The sequence below is a fragment of the Fusarium musae genome, chromosome 2 (assembly GCF_019915245.1).
Source record: "Fusarium musae strain F31 chromosome 2, whole genome shotgun sequence".
Lineage (NCBI taxonomy): Eukaryota > Fungi > Ascomycota > Sordariomycetes > Hypocreales > Nectriaceae > Fusarium > Fusarium musae.
The window spans coordinates 3,311,566-3,330,478 of record NC_058388.1 but is presented as its reverse complement, the minus strand read 5'-3'; the positions used below and the strand labels follow the sequence as shown (position 1 = coordinate 3,330,478).

General features: G+C 48.8%; 6 protein-coding genes across 6 annotated transcripts; 3 read left to right on the top strand and 3 right to left on the bottom strand.

The window, feature by feature from the left end:
- Window positions 1-621: 621 nt before the first annotated feature.
- J7337_002922 (uncharacterized protein) lies at window positions 622-2,635 on the bottom strand (the record flags this gene model as incomplete). The annotated part of the gene is made up of 3 exons (XM_044820647.1): window positions 622-1,536; window positions 1,588-2,097; window positions 2,402-2,635. 3 exons carry the CDS (start codon window positions 2,633-2,635, stop codon window positions 622-624), a joined length of 1,659 nt encoding a protein of 552 aa, XP_044684947.1.
- Window positions 2,636-4,346: 1,711 nt separating this feature from the next.
- J7337_002921 (uncharacterized protein) lies at window positions 4,347-5,925 on the top strand (the record flags this gene model as incomplete). The annotated part of the gene is made up of 2 exons (XM_044820646.1): window positions 4,347-5,112; window positions 5,168-5,925. 2 exons carry the CDS (start codon window positions 4,347-4,349, stop codon window positions 5,923-5,925), a joined length of 1,524 nt encoding a protein of 507 aa, XP_044684946.1.
- Window positions 5,926-6,356: 431 nt separating this feature from the next.
- On the bottom strand, window positions 6,357-9,958 carry J7337_002920 (uncharacterized protein; the record flags this gene model as incomplete). The annotated part of the gene is made up of 3 exons (XM_044820645.1): window positions 6,357-9,203; window positions 9,261-9,469; window positions 9,523-9,958. The coding sequence occupies 3 exons, from the start codon at window positions 9,956-9,958 to the stop codon at window positions 6,357-6,359; spliced, it is 3,492 nt and encodes a 1,163-aa protein (XP_044684945.1).
- Window positions 9,959-10,707: 749 nt separating this feature from the next.
- On the top strand, window positions 10,708-11,697 carry J7337_002919 (uncharacterized protein; the record flags this gene model as incomplete). Its single annotated transcript, XM_044820644.1, has 1 exon — window positions 10,708-11,697. The coding sequence occupies one exon, from the start codon at window positions 10,708-10,710 to the stop codon at window positions 11,695-11,697; it is 990 nt and encodes a 329-aa protein (XP_044684944.1).
- Window positions 11,698-13,245: 1,548 nt separating this feature from the next.
- J7337_002918 (uncharacterized protein) lies at window positions 13,246-14,938 on the top strand (the record flags this gene model as incomplete). The annotated part of the gene is made up of 2 exons (XM_044820643.1): window positions 13,246-13,669; window positions 13,725-14,938. 2 exons carry the CDS (start codon window positions 13,246-13,248, stop codon window positions 14,936-14,938), a joined length of 1,638 nt encoding a protein of 545 aa, XP_044684943.1.
- A 604-nt stretch (window positions 14,939-15,542) lies between these two features.
- On the bottom strand, window positions 15,543-16,468 carry J7337_002917 (uncharacterized protein; the record flags this gene model as incomplete). Its single annotated transcript, XM_044820642.1, has 4 exons — window positions 15,543-16,048; window positions 16,097-16,158; window positions 16,215-16,303; window positions 16,361-16,468. 4 exons carry the CDS (start codon window positions 16,466-16,468, stop codon window positions 15,543-15,545), a joined length of 765 nt encoding a protein of 254 aa, XP_044684942.1.
- Window positions 16,469-18,913: the final 2,445 nt, after the last annotated feature.

The window sequence follows — 18,913 nt, the reverse complement described above, 5'->3', positions numbered from 1 at the left end:
TGCCTGGTATTCATGAATGAGGGGCAAACACCCATCGCATTCTTTTCGATTAACTACGGTCTCTGGCTACCACTGAACCAGACTCACCACCACTTGGCAGCGAATTTCGTAATTTCGAGCTTCATCGTCTCAGAAGTCCTGGTGCACTAGCATAGGCCTCTCCAAGGCATCCGTCCTCGATTGACGCTGCCTCTCACCTCACCTCAGCGGTCGTCCTGCGCAAGTCCCATGTGCATAAACACCAACCATCATGATGTCTTCAGCGTATACACGTAAACTCGTCGGCGTCTGTAGAATCTTCTCATGAGCATTCATGACCGAGAAGCCAAACGCCACCGCCGACTCCGCTCTCGTCTTACTTCATCACTCTCAGGCTGGAGCTTTCAAGCTACCATAGGGCCTGTAATCTGAGGGGTGAGATTTCCCCTCGTATAAACCTTCCAGATACATTAAAAAGACGCGGTATGGGGTGTGATATCATGGGGATGGGGGTAAACGACAGTCACATAAAACTGTTCTGGGGGAAGGGGTGTCGTGATGGTGCTATGTTTTTGGGGGGGTTGGGATTGCTCCACATTCTGGATTTCCTATCGAAATTCTCAATCCGATCCAGCGAGCCTTTTACATGTCCATGGCGTCGCTACCCTTGGCAAAGTCGAAACCGCCTGAGGGAGCAGCACCATTGGTACCAAAGCCGAATGTGCCGTTGGGGCCAGCAGGTTGTTGGGCCATACCCTCGTCCGCGTTCTCCTCATCATCCGAGAAGTACTTCTCGATGATGTTGTAGGCCTTCATGTAAATCTCCTCGTTGGCATTGTTCTGGCAGTCGTGGATCTTCTCCATGCCTCCACACTCCTCAATGAACAGAGCATACCGGTTGATGGAGTCGCCAGACTCACCAGCGGCCTGCTTGTCAAGGTCGCCGATCTTGAGGATGTTCTCAAGGCCGTCCAGGGCAACCTGGATGATCTTGTTGTCGGGGCAGCCAAGTAAATCGCACAGGGGCTTGATGCACCCCTGAGAAACCAGATAGCGGATTTGCTCCGGCTTCTGCAGACCACCGGAAGTGGCGTTGCTAATAGCCCAGCAAGCCTCCTTGCGGGTTTTGAGGTCTCCGTTCTGCAGAAGGTGGATCAGAGGAGGAACAATGTTGGCATCAATGACGGCCTGGATCTGTGAAGAGTTGCCGGCAGTGATGTTGGAAATTGTCCAGCAAGCCTCCTTTCGGATGCCATCCTTGGTAGAGCTCAGAAGAGACAGGAGGCAGGGCAGGGCGCCGCAGTTGATAATAACCTGTGTTTGAACGTCGTCGCCGGTAACGATGTTGCCAACGGAGCGCAGGGCGGGAGTCTGGACGGACGTAGAAGCGTGCATGAGAAGCTCAACCAGTCGGCGAGGAATGCCAGCCTCAATAACGGCCTGAATCTTGTCGTTAGATCCATCGGAAAGGTAAGAGATGGCCCAGCAGGCATCGATGAGGACCTCGTCATCAAGGGAGTAGACGAGCTTGGACAAGACAGGAAGAGCGGGGGCAATCTGGTGATAAGTTAACTCGCGTTCGTCTTCTTTTTTCAAATGAGAACTTACGGTAGTCCAGTCAGGCTGGGGGGTCTTGCCACGGCAGAAGTTGCTAAGTGTCCAGGTAGCATTACGGAGCATGCTAAGCTTACGGCTATCGCCGAGAAGGTTAAGGAGAGGCTTAAGAGCACCACAGCTTAGGACATAGTCACGGCAGTGAGGGCTATCACCAGCGATGTTGCCGAGGGCCCAGACGGCCTGTTCCCTAACATCGGGTTCGGGGCTAGCAAGAAGCTCGACGAAAATCGGGACAGCGCCAGCCTCAATGACAACCTGTGTCTGAGTGGCGGAGCCGGATGCAATATTGGTCAGAGCCCAGGCAGCCTCGAACTGGACCAGGGTGTGAGGGGATCGCAAGAACTCGACAAAACGACTAACGACGCCGGTCTTGATGACCTCCTCGATCGGGGGGTTGCGCTCCTTAGAAAGAAGCTTTCGGAACTTGGTTGTGGCCTGAATCTGCGAATCGATTTGGTCCGAGAAGACACCCTGCACCATCTGAGGAAGGTCCTCATTCAACTAGAGACAGGGGTTAGCAAATGCTTACAGGAGATGTTCAGCCAGGGCCGTGCTATTCGCAGCGATGCATGGCAGCAACAAGACGCAAGGGTAGACGTGAACATAGCAGCACCCGTGGCCTGCCTTTGCTCAAACCCGCCAGAACCAGGATGTGGGGTTATTTGAAGTGTATATTTTCCCCCACATCAGAGGCAGACGGGAGGGACGGGGCGAAGCGAAAGCGACAAGAAATTTTGCCCAAGCAGCAGGCGAGGCCAGCACTTTGAAAAATAACCTAAGGGTCAAGGAATAGAAAGGCACATACCTGGGACTCGGTAGGAGCGGACTCATCATCGCTATCAGGGGCGGCACCGAGAGAAGCACCAGGGCGGTTCTCACCGGTACCAATACCTCGACGCTTGGCCAAGTTCTCCTCACGCTTGGCCTTTCGAATCTCGACTTGCTGCTCCTCGCGACGACGACGGAGCTCCTCAGGCTTGAAAGTATTCTTAGCCTTGAACTGAGTTCGGCGATGCTCGGGAATGTATCGCTCAGCCATGATGACTGCGATTGTTTTGGTACGAGGGGGCGTTGGTAGGTGAACAGTAGCAAATTGATGTGCGGGGTGAAAGATGCACAAAGGGTTCGCAGAGAAGAAGATGGAAAGAGCTCAGCGTCTAGGGAGAGAAGACTTGCTCTGCAGCGTAGAGTAAAGAATCCAGTGAGGAGAAGAGGATGAGGGGAGGGGGGAAGGAGAAAGTTTTGTTGTTGATGTTGATGGAGAAGAGAAGTCTTGGGTCTGGGTCTGGGCCTGGTCGGCCGGGGACTAGGAGGGCATCGAAATGATTGACCCAGGCAGTGGGCGAGTCTTTCTCTGGGCTTTGGGCCACTGATTGCCTGCTAAACCTAAAGAGAAACCGCTTCCACCGTAGGGGCCCCAGTCGGGTGATTTCAGCCTCAGGCAGAAACCACTCCGCCCGCAGGTTGTTAGTCCAGCACCGTGCAATTAAATCAACTTCAGCTCTGCAGAACCTAGACATGAAAAGAGGGCTACTCTGTGAATGATGTGGGTAATGTTAATCTAAAGAGAACAGGTCATTGTTTTTATCCACTAGGACACCAGGTAATGTAAACAAAGTGACTACCAGCGAACGAATATTTCACGACAGTCCCTCCGTCATGGCTTGGTACCTGAAACTCAATAGACCAAACCTCTGTGACCTGACTCGTCTCGCCTCCCTTTTGAATTTCGAATCGAGGCACATATAGAGAAATCTACAGTTAAAATTGCATGGTGTGTCCGTAGCGTCTAGCTCTCTGTTCACAAATATCCCATTAGGTCATCACTGTGCCATTAACGTACTGTATAAATGGATCTTGGAAGTCGGATCAAATCACATGTATCGTCACGTGCTGTCGCGACCTACTGATGGAGGGGTAAGCTCCCTGACGCGTCAAGGCCCAAGATGCTGTATCAATCGCGTCGTACAGGGCCATTAATTATCCATACCTTACCTTGGTACTTTAGCTGACGATGCATTGAGCATCCATATACTGCCGCCAACGCCAACGCGATCGCGAAGAATCGTTAACTTATCGAAATATCGCCTACTGCCAGTCAATGACAATCTATTCGTGCTGTTTAGGCCTTCATTCGTTGCTTCACAGCAGAAACAATGCCTCCCCAATCTTCAGCAACACTTCCAGGATATGTCGCCATCCGTGATATCCTGGATGGAAAAATTGCAATCGGGAGTTTTGTTAATGTTTACGGCCTTATTTCTGGTTTCCGTGACGCTATGAAAACAAAAGGCGCAGGTGAGGATCTCTCCATTCCTACAGTAAATTATGTTATCCAACGCATCTAGACTACAAATGTCAGGTTCGGCTCTTCGACTCATCTGTAGATGATGATGGCTGGATTGCCTTCAACATCTTTCGTCCGAAAGAAGAACTGCCAAATCCCGGCTGTGGTGATGTAATGCTAATCCGTCAAGCAAAAGTGAGCTACCTCAAACATTCAGAAATGCTTGTATTAACAGTCACAAAAGGTTCAATCATATGCGTCTAGTAGCCTATCTCTTTTGAGTACTTCTAATACGAAGATCTCTCAATATAAAGCCTCCAAAATTCCGAGAAGCCCTAGCGAAGCTTCATGCGCTCTTTGTCCACCAAGTGGCCCCAAAGATACACCGCCAGGAAATAAGGAGAATGCTTTCGTGTCTGCAGTATATCACAGCATTGACAAGAGTCGGTTACCTAATGAAGAAATGTTTGAGACCATGGTTGTTGCATCACGGAACGTCAAAGACAAGTTCAAATTACTTCAAGATGTCCAAGAGGGATGCTTCTGTGACATCGTCGCACAGGTCGTTCGGCCACCCTACGATGGTGGGGACAAGATGACTTTATGGGTTTCCGATTACACAGAGAACCCATTTTTTCATAACTTTTCTATCGGCTTCGACGAATCCTCTATCGGTCGAGATGGTGATCCATTCGGCTATACCGACAAGTACACTGTGGCTGCTAACCCATCGGGCTGGCCGGGTCCTTTTGGAAAGAGATGCATCCAGATCACATGCTGGGAACCCCATGTAACTGCACTCCGTGACAGAGATATGGGAACTCTCCCATGGGTTTTGATCAAAAATTTGCAAATCAAATTAGGCCACAGTGGTGCCAACCTGGAGGGATTCTTGAGAGAAGACCGTGATCCGCATGGACCAAAAATTGGTATTCGTATGGTAAACTCGAATCCCGATTCAGAGAATTTTGACCTACGTGCAAAGGAGGCCTTGCAGAGAAAAAGACAATACGAGCGCTTAAAAAAAGGGCAGGCCAGAGAAATCAAGGAAGCTTTGAGGGTCGGACAAAAGCGCAAGCATGGCGTAGAGTCGAAAATCGAACAAAAAAAAGGCAACGCTAAATCGAGGCGCAATGAAAAACGATCGAAAACCAAAAACAATAAACAAGGTGAGGCCAGAGAGCCTACAGAACAGGATGTAGTCCCTTCCGTGGACCTAAATACTCGAGGTAAATTTGACTGAGCTCACAAGAATCCTCAATCCAGCAGCTGACGATCGTTTAGTGAAATGCGAAAATGAAGACAAGCCGGCTAGTTCGATTGACGAAATCACAAAAGTTGTCCAGCATGAAACTACTATTGATGATATTATTATAAAACTTCCTCTACCCTTTGTGAACTTAAACTACAGAGCAAACGTTCGAGTTGTCGACTTTTCACCAGCAAACCTGGCAGATTTCGCCTATCCGAAGAAGGAATCGGAGTATGAAGACCTTTCCGATGACGGTGAAGAGTCGCTGTCCAACAGCGAAACTGAAGATGAAGACGAACAGCCAATCCAGAGAACGCTAGACGATTTCACCAAAGCGCGAAACTGGGAGTGGCGTTTCTTTTTGGAGCTCGAGGACGCTGTAGTCGCTGAGAAACATAAGAAGCAAAGACTTTGGGTGGCAGTCGACAACCAATCTGCTCAATTACTTACTGGGCTCGATGCGTGTAACCTGAGACGAGATAAGCAGGTGCTGCTAAACCTCCGCGACAAGATGTTTACGCTCTGGGGAAATCTGGAGGAGAAAAAGGCCGCTGCTCAGGAAGCGGCAAGGAAGGGAAACCCTCCAGCTGATAGCGACGATGAGGATCAACAGCAGCCCGAGCCAAAGAACTCGGGCAAAACGCAACTCACAAACCGGGCGTTTCCATGCTGCATAAAGCAATATGGTATCAAAGTTGCCGAGCCAGAACCGTCACAGGCCAACGCTGGGGATGGCAAACGCTGGCAGAGAATGTTCCAACTCTTTGGCGCCAGGATTGTTGGAGAATAGTTTGTAAGAGACAGTTAAGTTTGGTTGTGGTATTTAAGACGAGCTCAGTGACAATGGTTCGTGTTTATCAGGCGTATGGGGAGGGAAAAGTCATGTTCAGGTCTTGATCTTACAGTGTTCGCTGGCAAGTTTTTTCAAATAGGAGTTAAAAGCGATTAGACCGAGGCGAAGTTGTTCTTGTTTTGCAATGACTATAGATGTTTTGTACACGCAGTCTTTTGACGCCCTAAATTCAAGTCCTCTGCCGCATACCCAGACTCCAGCATGTAAGTCCAAACTGGCAAGAGGCTACATACAGAAACTAAAAAAAGTAAAGGAACCATCCGAAACTATACCGCCTTATTCACAAAATGGAAAGAAACCGCACATCATTTCTGCCGAAAGTCGCAATAGCTATGTGTCCACCATGTGAGAGGTCAAACTCGTTGTGTCTAATCCCCTATAACATCATCGTCTGATTCGTGAGTTGGTCGTTCCGCTTCTTCATCTTCATTTTCGTCATCGTCTTCGATTGGATCATCCTCAAGAAGACCCTTTGCGCGGAGATCTTCTCTGGAGCCCTCCTCTGGTGGCGGCGTGTCATCAAAGATGTCATCCTCGTCATCCTCTCCAATTATAACGGCTTCGCTAAGCTGGGCCTTTTGAGGTTTGGTGCTTGTTGAAGCCTGTGTATGGGTGGCCTTTTTTCTTGTCCGCTCGGCCAACTTCTCTTCGTCAAGGTAGGTAACGACTTCTTTGAAATTGTTGCCAAGTTTGTTTTGGTTGCGAAGAAGACGCCGCCTTAGCTTGCCTGCGTGTGAGCCCTTATGATCCACCAGGCGAGCAGTAATCACGAGGACGTATTTTGCGGTGAGTTCGCACAAAGCTTTTTCGGCCTTGAGTTCGGCAGTGAAACGCTCTTCCTCGGAAAGACCCTCATCCTCATCCTCGTCCTCTTCATCTTCATCAGCCATAGGATCTTCGTCTTCAGCTGGCTCATTTAGGGTTTTGTCCTTCTTTATCTTCTTGGCATACTGTTTTTCGGTGCCGTCAAAGATAGCAATCAACTCAGGAATGAGGCCGGATTCGATATCTTGAATCAATGTCTTGTATTTCTCGCCGTTCGAGGGTTGTGACTCAGAACTGGACGAAGGCCGGAGTTGATCAACAGTTGGGCGAAGGGTGGCGAAGGTAAGGTGAAGGTCACACAGGCTGCCAGTAGCGAATAATCTCAGTTGGTCGATGGCAGCGCGTGATGACAGGGTTTCAATAAGATGCCGGCGGAAAGTTTGGCGAAGTGCCGATAGTCGATCAAGCTCACCATCTGCGATACTGCCAGTCGTTGACAGGAGTTTGGAATAAGCTAACGTCTTCCACATAAAGTAGAATTGGCAGGTCTTGATCGCAAATGAGACCACCTCATCCTCGAGATCGTCAATGTCTTGGTCGTCGAGAGGCTCATACTTGCCGCGATGGACAATATTGGCTAGTATTTGAATGGGAGGGTTTGTTGTTGATTCGGATGAGTCTTCGTCAGCCTCTAGGACATCGATACAGTCTGCAATGCTTGCCAGCTTGCTGATTTTGAGAAGAACTGTTGACAATTCCCTGAGAGGTGCCTCGCCTAGATTACCTCGCGATGAGAGCTCATAGGTTTTGTCAAAGTTGTGTAGAGAAGTGATGGCAGTTTCCCACAAGTATGATAGCTTATTGTCTGCGATTTCCTCCAACTCTCCATACTGTCGCGAATGCAATAACGCCGCAGTTGCTTCTGACAAAACTCTCTTATCATCGTGTCGGTTAAACTGTGTGACGATTTCGTCGAGCAGCTTTTCGTATCTGTTTGTGTTTTGACGTAGTGGCTTGAAAAGCTCAAGATCGAGAAAATGCGCTAGGCGAAGAACAATCGCGGCTGTGTCTGGCTCTGCTCCAAACTTGCTTAGAAGAGGGGGGATTACAATGACCAGCTCGGCTGCTGTATCTTCAGGGCTTATTCGTACATCCTCGGCTTCTTTGCCTGTCTGTGGCTTCTTTCTTGATCTGTCGTGTTCAGGCGCATGTGTCAGGCTGGATTTTACTGCTGAGCTCAACACATCCAGGAGGATCGATTCTTCCTCGGTAGTAGGTGCGACAGCCTTCTTGAACGCAATATCTGGATTGCTTCCCTTGGATCGCGATTTTGAACTGGTTGTGTGATCAAAGAGCAAATATCCTGCCAAGAGTGTCCACTGCTTAATCGCATTGACCTTCTCGAATAGAACTTGGGCTGCCAGCGAGATCCTGGTCTCTGGAACAGCAGACTCCAAAAGATCAACCGCAACATCCAATCCCAATATCTGACCACTTTGGTGCTCCTCCTCGATCTGATTGTCATAGATAGCAAGGGTTTCAGCAAGGCACTTTAGGTCAATCCATTCCAAACGGGGGGCGTCAACAGAGGCTTTCTTCCCCCGGGGTATGTCCTCTGTAGCTTCAGAATCACGCAGTTCTTTGGTCTTTTCACTGATAGCATCTCTAGTGCATGCGACGAAGAACCCAACAACCGCCTTTCGAATTCTGAGTTCATTGTCAAATATGAGCTTCCCAATGGCGTCTACCTCTTCGCCTTCTAAGAGATCTTGGTCGCGGAGGACGTCAATAACGCCAATTGCTGCGACGCGAACAGCGACATCGGAATCTTTGCAAGCCATTTCAACCAATCGCGGGCGAAATCTGTCAATAAAGTGGCCCAGCTGCCCGGCGTCTCTTCGAAAGACTTTGGTAAGCTGCTTCAAGACCTCGAGACGAGTGGGTGCATTGGTATCTGACAGCATCCAGCCAAGATACCGGAGGTAGCCCGGCTCAAGGAAGATGACAGGCAGGGAAATGATCCAGTTCCCGAGTGCTTCCACACACTCAGTTCGAATCTTGGGGTCGACATCTCGGTAACGATGCACAAAAACAGTGTCGAAAAAAGACTGGATGGCATCCGCGCAAGCTTTGCGGTCTTTGTTGGTCTGTTCCTTGTCACGCTTTTCAGTGCTCTTCTTGAGTCTGTAGTCCAGATCGTTAGCGACAGTGACCAGCGCACTCTGGACTGCCAAAGATATAGTAGTTGCGGTATGGCGGAAGGGTCGTAGTGATGATGAGGACATGCTAGCAAGCCATGTATGCAGGTTGTCAAGAAATGTTTCGTCCCTGTACATAAGACGACATTGGTGCATATCAACAATGAGACATTCGAAGAAGGAGATGAGCACGTCTCGGAAGGATCGTGAATGTTTGGTTCTGGAGATGAGAGGATAGTCGGTAATTTGTTGCTGTAATAATGTCAGCAAAATCTGCATGGCAGGAGGCACGATTGAGAGTTGCAATACCTCTTGGTAAATGCTCTGAAGATCTGCCAGTCGTCCTGCAACGTTGTCTAAGTCTAAAACGTCGTCTTCTGTGATGAGCTGATCACAGCCAGCGCATTGAAGGATGCAGTTCACCAGGTCAGCAGTGGCTGCGACTGCGTTTATCTTATAACTAGCCAGCCATTCTTCTGCCACCGATTTGCTAGAATCACCCGATCCGAATAGATGGGCTTCGTAGTGTCAGCATGTAGGAAAGCGCGCAGGAAGAGAAAAGTTGGCCTACAGTAGAGCCCATGCCCTTTCACAGCAGCGTCTTCAATGCGAACACTCTTCTTAGGTCTGCTCGGGAGACTTTTGGCTGCGTGGGTCACTCGCGCAGGCCGCAAAGGCTTGGAACCATTGATCTTGGGCTTTTTGGCTGAAGGCTTCTTTGCGCGACTTGTTTGCGACGACTTCTTTCGAGAGCGCGGTGCAAAATGGTCTTCATCGCTGTCATTGTCGGGCTCGTTGCTCATCTCCTCATCTGAATCGGGGGCTTCATTTTCTGCATCTTCCTCTTCGTCCTCTTCTTCGTCATCCTGATCGTCTCGCTTGCGCTTTGGATTTGTCGATTGAGTTGTAGTATCAGGAGTAAATTTGGCGGGTGCCCTCACGACGCGTCCCGATCGGCGACGCGTTGTCGCATCAGGATCCGGAGACGGGCTCGCGTTATTGTCCATAGTGTCTCTTGGGGGTGGGCGTGATATCGGCATTTGAAAGATCAATGTCTGGTGGTTAAACCCTCGGTGCGAGGGTGACAATGGTTTTTTAGCCACTTGGCGCGTCGAATGTCGCGTGAAATAAGTAGGTACCTAGAGTGCAAACGGGGATGGAGATGGGGATGACGGCGGCGCAAGCTGTTCTGGAAAGTGGGTGGTGCCAGTTTTCTTTCCCACGGGTGAACATCGGAGAAGTAGGTAGCTAAGGTACCTGACCTGACCTCACCTAGCAGCCTGGGAGTACCTTACCTGAGAGAGTCGTTACAGCTTTACGATCAGCTTATGCCTCTAACATCCGTCTAGCTTGGATGGGATACGTGTAGATGTTTCCATAGCTACATGATATCACAATAGAATTGTGCTTTTCACAAATGCCAATTAGCCCAACTTCATGTACTGTCTTTAGTGCTTCACTCTCTGCCTCTCACAAGCCACGGTCAAGTTTGATTGATGTACGGTATAACTAACCCCACGATCCCAGCTGGTGTGGGGCCACAGCCACTGTATCGACCAACGATCTCTTATCTCTTATCTAATAGTCGAGAACCTTTGGCTCGTGCCTCAGTTTCAACCAGCGTAAGGTATTTATTTGTTAGTCAAGGTGCGTCAAGATGGAGACGCAGTCTATCGTTACTATTGCCTGTGCCCAATCAAACTTTCGCTGATTCTTGGACTTCTACCTTTCACTATCGTCGCAACATGGTTCCAAAATGGACTCGCCTTTTCCTCCCTCATCCTCTTCTCCTGGCGATGGCCACATCGTTGTTGGCCTGCTCCCTGCCGGCGAGAGCGGTCTTGAGACCATGACTTATCAGTATCCTTTGAAATTAATATCCCCGGCTCCTTCGCCTAACCAGCCAAGCACTCTCGTTTTCCTATTATCTTATGGAGGAGGTCTTGTTGCTGGAGACGGTGTCAATCTGACAATACACGTCAAGCCGCAGGCGAAGCTCAGCATCGCTACCCAAGGTCACACAAAGATCTTCAAATCGCCTACAGCTGATGTCATCACAACTCAAAACTTGGACGTTACCATAGACGATGGTGCTTCCATGTGTCTCCTTCCGGATCCTGTCCAGCCGTTTGAGGATAGTGTATACGCCCAGAAGCAGATATTCAAGCTCAGAAGCCAAGCGTCGCTCTGTCTCTTGGATTGGGTCACCCAAGGGCGTGTGGCTCGTGGGGAGAACTGGAGCTTCAGGAAATGGACTGGGCGGAACGAGATATGGCTACAAGATCCTCAAACAACTACGACTGAGAGGCTCTTGGTACGAGACTCACTCATCCTATCGAGAGATGCGAGTAAGTCCGTGGGTCGCACACTACCAGAAATGATGCAGCATATGGCAATATCAGGAACTCTTATATTGCGCGGGTCCAAGACCAAATCGTTGGGGGAGTTCTTTCAGAATGAGTTTGCTGCACTTCCTCGCATTGGAGCCCGGGACTTCCGCTCTCCAGAAGCGATGGCGCGAAGCATCAAAGATGTTTGTGACTTTGAGCGTTGGCGACTACAGAGACTCAAAGAGGAGAAAGAAGGTGGTGTCCTCTGGTCTGCGGCCAATGTTCGAGGATGCGTGGTTATCAAGTTTGGGGCAAAAACAGTTGAAGCCGGAAGAGAATGGATTGGATCAATGATTATTCAAGAAGGGAGCATTGCTTCTGAATTCGGTGATAAAGCACTGATGTGTCTTCGATGATACAAAGCTTTGGCTGCCATCACATGAGAATAGGACGTGTTTTTTCTGGCACTTTTGAGATGTATGCCGATTGGATATGCACAATCAACCAGCGACACCATGTTTCCAGATTTAGAAGGCTCGTCGGTACATTCTTGTCTAATTGTTCTAGATGCGGGAGCAGTGCGGCTGGTGTATAATTGTATTTTTTATTCTGAGATCGCCTTGGTTTACCAAAGCTTGAGCACCGCTTGAACAGCAATCCATTGTCTCCAGCCAATACGAAGAGACCGCGGCTGGTAGGATCTCAGATCAAGCTTGCGCAAATCACTGAGCAAGCAAATATTTATCTTACGCCAGCTTTGTATATCATACACCATTTCCTGCATCACCGCCCATAACACTATGGAGTCCCTGCTCCTCGGCGCCGACTAACCGAAAAGCATCACCATTTACATTAAGATGAGGCAGCCTTTTCATTCCATTCAGCTCATTAAATTATCTATCTTTCTACTAATAAACACGCCTATCACACTGTCTATCAATCATTTGTCGGCCAATACCATTTTTATGAAGGAACCCAAACTCAAAATGAGAGGAAAATTCAACGCTAGCTTAGATACATCATCGGTTGGTTGCATATTACCATGGATACTGCATGGTCCCTGAGAAAGAGCTTTATATGATGACTGACCACAGAAAAACTCGTTTGAGGTATACGGGATAAATAGTAGTCATGGCCCTGACCGTACCGCCCATTAGACGCTGGCCAATAGGATCTCGACAGGATTTCCATATTGGGAAACGACATGTTAACGGATAAAGGATTCGAGATTGACTTGGACTAGAGATCCTGAACCAGGATAGTTAAGCATAAACTTAGGAATATTTAATTATAGTTCAGGGTGAGATCATTACAATAAAGATAGACTAGCATTTGCTTTGTACTTTAAGAAAGTATAAAGGAAAATGAATAGTTACTGCAACTAGCAAAAAGATGTAGCAGTAAAGCCCTGTGTTACCTGATTTTCTCTTATAAAATAGACATGAGGTTCAGATAGGATCTCTTGCTTTCTAAAGAATTGACGGGAGTAATATGTTTTACCTATATAAATGGAAAACTCAAAGCTTGGAGCAAGACAGTACGTTACTTGAATCAAAGCATTGTTAGTAACTGTTCTCTACACTAACCATTTTGCCTGTCTATAGAATACCTACCTATATCTGGTGGGGAACACTTTGGCTAAATTAAACCATGAACAAGTAGTTTCCTCTATTTTAATTAATATTCGAGGTAGCCTTGATAAACTGACTACATCCTTACCCAGTCTACCAGTGTATTCAACCTTGGAACAGTTGGGTGAGTAGGCGGTGAGTACGAGCAGTCCCACAAATGGCAGAATTCCATCGTCCCCCACCATTCCGGACCCCACTATTGAACTTTCGCATTGCGACTCAGGCTAAATTTTTGAAAGCTTCATCTGCAACTACAGCCTTCGATACCGACAATTACTACTCGCGGCCTACATCGACTCTCGGCCTGTAAACAATAACCATTCAACAATTAACATGAACCGTGGTAGGGCAGCGGCCCGGGGCAGTCGGAGAGGTGCGGCCGCGGCAAGTTCACGGGCAGCCGGTGAAAACAACGCCACCACTTCTACTCCAGACGTTACAGATACTCCAGGCAGTGCCACTCCAGTACCTCATAGTATAGCGATCACATCAACCCGTGGAGGGACTACCACTCGGGCGACAAGAGCCCCTGCAGCTGGTCGCTTCCGACCCAAGAACATTCGCCGAGATGAAGCAGAACGAGACAGTCTTGCCCGACAGGAGGAGCAGAAAGCCAGCGAGAGAGCAGCAGATGAGCGCAAAGCGAGAGGGCGCTCACGTTTCAGGAGTAAAAGGAGCCGTGGTGATGCCATGGGTAGAGGCGGTTTTGGTCGAGTCATCTCGGGAGCCAGTGGTCCATTTTCCTCTGGTGCAGCAGGTAAGGCTTACCTCCGAGAAACCATGACTCAATTTCAGCTGCCTAACTCTTGCAGGTTCCGGTGGGCGTGGAAGCGGTGGTTGGTTCGGCGGTGGAGGAGGAGGTGGTGGTGGTTTTGGGGGAGGTGGTGGAAGAGGATTCAAGTCGGATTCGAAACCTGGCTTTGCTCAGGCATCACGATCTCGCGAGGCCCGAATCAACGCGGATAAACTCCATGTTCATACTCCCGAAGAGGATCTTGATAGCGAAGACGAGGCCATGATTGAGGCACTCAATTCCCGCGCCGTTAGCGTACTTCCTATGGGTATATACCGACGAGAACATAAGGATGAGGGCGTCATAGTGGCCACCACAGCAGAATTAGAAGCTGCGGAAAATGCTCAAGCTATTCCCTCCACCCCTTCAAAGGAAGAGGAGAGCCTTTGGGTGGATGGCGACACAGACGAGCCTCTTTTAATGGACGAGAACGCAGAGGACGGTGGCATTTGGGAGAATGATTCGAAAACACCAGTCATTAAAAAGGAGCCCGGACTCGACGACTCCATGGATTTGGATATCGAGACAAAGGCCGATGCAGGAGACAAAGACAAGCAGCCTTCCGAAACACCAGCGCCACAGACCAAGAAGCCAAAGCAAGACCCAGAAGAAGCCATGATCCAGACAGATCTGGAGATTCTCGCCCACGAATTGGGTGCTGTCGAAATCTCCGAGGGCGAAGAGGGCAAAACAGAAGGCCCTAGCAACAAGGATGGTCGCATGTACTTATTCCAGTTCCCTCCTGTCTTGCCCCCTCTGAAGCCAATTACCCGACCCAGCTCCATTAACAAAGTCAAGCCTGAGCCTGGTCAGGGAGAAGATAATGTTTTGGAATCAACACCAGCCGCCGCTGACACAGAGCCGGTGGATCTCATTAACGACAAGAACATTGCAGGAACTAATGTACCAGGCTTTGAAGACCCCGAGCAGAAGGCTGGTTTCATGTCCAGCCTGCTATCAACAGGCGGTATGGTAGGCCAGCTAAAAGTACGCAAGTCAGGTCGTGTAGAACTGGATTGGGGCGGCAGCACTATGGAATTGAACCCTGCCACAGGGATGAATTTCTTAACAACGGCCGTCATCATTGAAGAGAATGACGAGAAACCTCGTCCGGGGGTCATTGGTGGAGAGAGTATCGGAATGGGCAAGATTATGGGTCGGTTTGTCCTTGCGCCAAAGTGGGATGATGAAGAGGATTGGGAGGTCTCATCCGAGGACCTAAGGATTGAATAAGGACTATCCCACGGCCATGTGCCGATGTATGAGAGCCACATTAACACTGAAGACATATCACAGATACACTTGAAGGCAATGACCTAGCAAGAGTCGCTCAGTGAAGAATAAACAAAGATACCCGAACTACACCATCAACATCAAGCCTTTCTAATTATAGAGTGTACCATGCCTATCACCTATGCGACGTCTGTTGGGCGTTCTCGAGCATGTGGACCATTAGTATCAATATTGATGATAAAGGGGTCAAGAAAGTTGAAGAAAGTGTTGCAAAACTGCTTGATTATCATAAAGACATTAGAGTCTAACCAAACATGTGAACCTTATTCAATGTGCCATCTATCAGGCCTCTGCTGACCCATAGCCTTTTACTAAAAATCTATTGCCTCTCCTTTCAAAGGCCAAACCCATTGTGGCAAACCTACTAATTTTGCTTCCTGTATGTTCCAGCCCAACCCTAATCCTGACGCCTATTGCTCCCTTTCCCGAATGAGTACAAGGACAAAAAGTCCCCTGTAAGATGTCGTTGTTGCGACAGAAAAAGAAAGGAATAGCCAAATATCGGGCGCTTTCATCTCCGTTGGGTATCGTATCATAATTCCATTCATCTGCCTCTGCCCCTCATATCATCGTGTTCGAGTTCTTGGCTGTATGCCTCGAGGTCGTGGATTTGGTCGAAAGAGCTAGAAGCAGAGCGATCATTTCGACTTTGCCAGGACGACGGGGGCGAGCTATTGCCTTGTATCACCAGGATCTCGCTTTTAACGATGCTCGCTTGACCAGGCGAGATAGGGCCGTCGCCCGCGTGCCGTGGAGGGAGGATTTCGATATCGTTTAAGTGTGATGGGGACGTCATGTTGTTTTGTGACACCATGTTGGTCAGTGAGACATCTTCAGGGCCAAAGCCTGGCATAATCAAGATTGCGGCTTTGGAACGGTTTGCGTTTGATCTCACAGCAGCAGAGTGGCCTGTGCCATAAGTGTTTTCGGTCGATTCGAAGCCTCTGATCCTCATAGCACGAAGAAGTGGTCGGATGGTAGCTAGGCTTGATGCAACAATAGCGACACCTGGTTCTATCAGTGTCCAAACCATGGCATCGGTTCCAGCAACTTGAAGAGGTCAGTCAGGAGAAGACTAAAGATTCGGGAACTACTCACATAGAATGTCTTCCGTATCAGTAAGATCCGCAAGGAATCGTAGGCGTACAAGGGTCGCGACACTGGCACTTGGTGGTATGTTAGGCGAGGTTCTGAACAACGAGGAGAGCCAACTCACAATATGCCTAGCCCCAAAATTGCAATAACAGTTGTCTTTGCTTGTTTGGTCATCTTGACCGACCACAGCATTGGGATTGGGAGAAGGGCCTATCGAGCATTCAGTATTGTGCAGCAGCTTAGCAGATGAGACAGAGTTTCACTTACGTAGAGCCAGTCAGAAACGACTGTCATGACACTTATGGCATAGGCCGCTGAGACGATCTGGTCTGCGCTTACGCAAGTACCGTCTTTTATTCTGAAGTCCCACTGCATTTCGACTGGTTTGCACTGGAATAGATTCCAGAAAAAGAGAACTATACTCCAGATGCTGATAATAGCTAAACTGATCCGGATAATCCAGATGTAGACCTTCTTGACACATAAACGGAGCAAGAAGACGCCAATGCTGAGTTTTATGAACATCATGTCCAAAATATAGGTCGCTGTTGCCAAAGCCTGCCACTGTAAAGGAGTAAATAATTGACCCAGAATGGGTGTCGGAGGAGAAGATGATGCCTACCATAAGGGCTTGAACTTTGGCCTCGTCGTCTTTTATGGCGTCATTGTGCTTTCCAATTCCCTGCTGGACACCTTCAAGGATGAATGCACATGATATCGTGAAGATGATCTAAGTCTTGGTGAGAGTTGTCCTATGTAATGTAACAAGGAATTTACCTGAGCAACGAGCATAAGCCAGTCATCGAGCTGCAAACTTTTTATCAAGACAGCCCTTGTATATGTGCGCAGCCCGACAGAGAACCAGCTTAATGTCAAGAGAGTGATCGCTGTTGCGACCAAAGCAGACCCATTCTCTTCATGAAGGTTAATATCTTTATTAGTGGCCATGGCGCTGCAGCGTCACGAACAACTTTTCGAGCTCGAGCATGGCCCAGTCCTCAAAAGTCGCGGGAGGGTCGAAAGAAAAGGCTCAAAGAATGAAATAATTCACAAAACAGAATTAATGAGAGGAACGCAAGGGGGGGCTCACTGTGAGATATATCTCACAGCTGCGAGTGAATCACACACGCTAGGATTGCACCAACCAACCCAGCGGATCTGATCAAATGCAGGGCAAGGGTCTCCAACTCATCGCCGGTGATGGGGGGGGTGTCAAATGGAAGTTGATGCGTGTTGAGCATGGGTGTGATACGCCGGATGCAAGGTACCAGACCTGCCATTGACCGAGAAGAGAGAGAGGGTGTGAAAGTGATGTCTTCAAGCACCCTTGCCTCTTACCGTCTTGGAGACCATTTTGAGGCATGTTTCTAGCCGAATTCTTCAAGCCACTAGCAGACTAGCTAGCGGGAGGCGATGTTGCATCCGCGAGTCCATGGAAATTCTGCAATGGGCCATGAAGGGGGAACGGTGCATCTGTCAAAGTCCTGTTTGGTCCAGCCTAATTGCAGGCAGGGCTGGTGAGGCGACTAGGTTGTTTGTTGAGGCGATGGCGTCAAACCGCACATGACAAGCAGCAACATCATATTGAGCAAGTTTGTACTGGATGACACAGTCAAGCTTCGCATACCAAGAAGCAAACCTTGGGTCACCAAGACGGTATGTAGCGCAGATGTTGGAGATGGTTAGGTTTGGGATGAAAAGAGGCGTATTGTTTGAACCAAGTACTGTACAGTACCCTATTTAGCGTGCCGAAGCCAGCGGCAACTATCTTTTCTTAGTTGAACGCCAAACATCGGGGGTTGGGAATACTTACAGTTAGGACTTAATAGAGTTTTTGTAACTTGACCAAATAAAACGCACATCATGAACGATCCCAAGCAAGGAGGTGGACAGAGACATGCCAGCATGCGCAACCATACGACAAGCAAATAGCTCAGGTTGTGGAGTCTCAAGTCTCCCTGTTAGCCAATTTAGTTGAGGCTCCGAGGCTTAACTTTGATCAAAGATAGTGAGAATAGAAAGATCTTCGGTCTTCTCCACGATAAAAGTCGGTCGCTAGACTCTCCCAAGATGCTCTCCCGATAGTGCGAACCCGAAGATATGGTAGGACATTCTGATGATCCGCACTTCAGTGCGGAACTACGGTTTCGGTTCAGCCATCGTTTCAGTATCAGCTCGCAGGAAAGTCTAGACTAGGTCTAAATCCCTGTCAAAACATGACATTTGGGGCAACCAAGGACTGCACCCTTGTCTGCAAAGAATCGGTCATTACAACTCGCAGTAAGCCACCTATGAGGCCTGGCACTGAAGAACGGCGTCTCTTCTTAATTTCCTCTGGGCTGAGTCCGCTCATAGATGCATTCTTAGTCTCTTTTGAGTTGGACTTTTGAGATGACTATCGGGAAGTGGGGTGACGTTGTAGCACAGGGGGTCTGGCGATCATTGGTCCACCTCGTGTCCGATATGCCTATCAGCTGAAGCCTGTGAGTCCCTTGTCGATACGTAACTGCGTAGCGTGAAGTTCATGAATATCAGATCAATAGGCGATACGCGAAGGCTAGCATAATGGGAGTAAAACAGCGGTGATTCGAGAGCAATTTTCTGGGTGCGTCAATGTATATCCGTCCGTGATCCATCTCAATGGCACAGGATGGCCAGTTTCCCGAACCAGACACGTGCAGCCCCTGTAGTGCGAACCCATGCATCTTCAGTCTTGACGGGATTTTGGTGTGACCATGTCAGAGCCTGTCGGTCATCAGCTTCGCTAGCGGTTTATCTCCCGATGATTCCGATTTGTGTGTGATCCTGGCATGGTAGCTT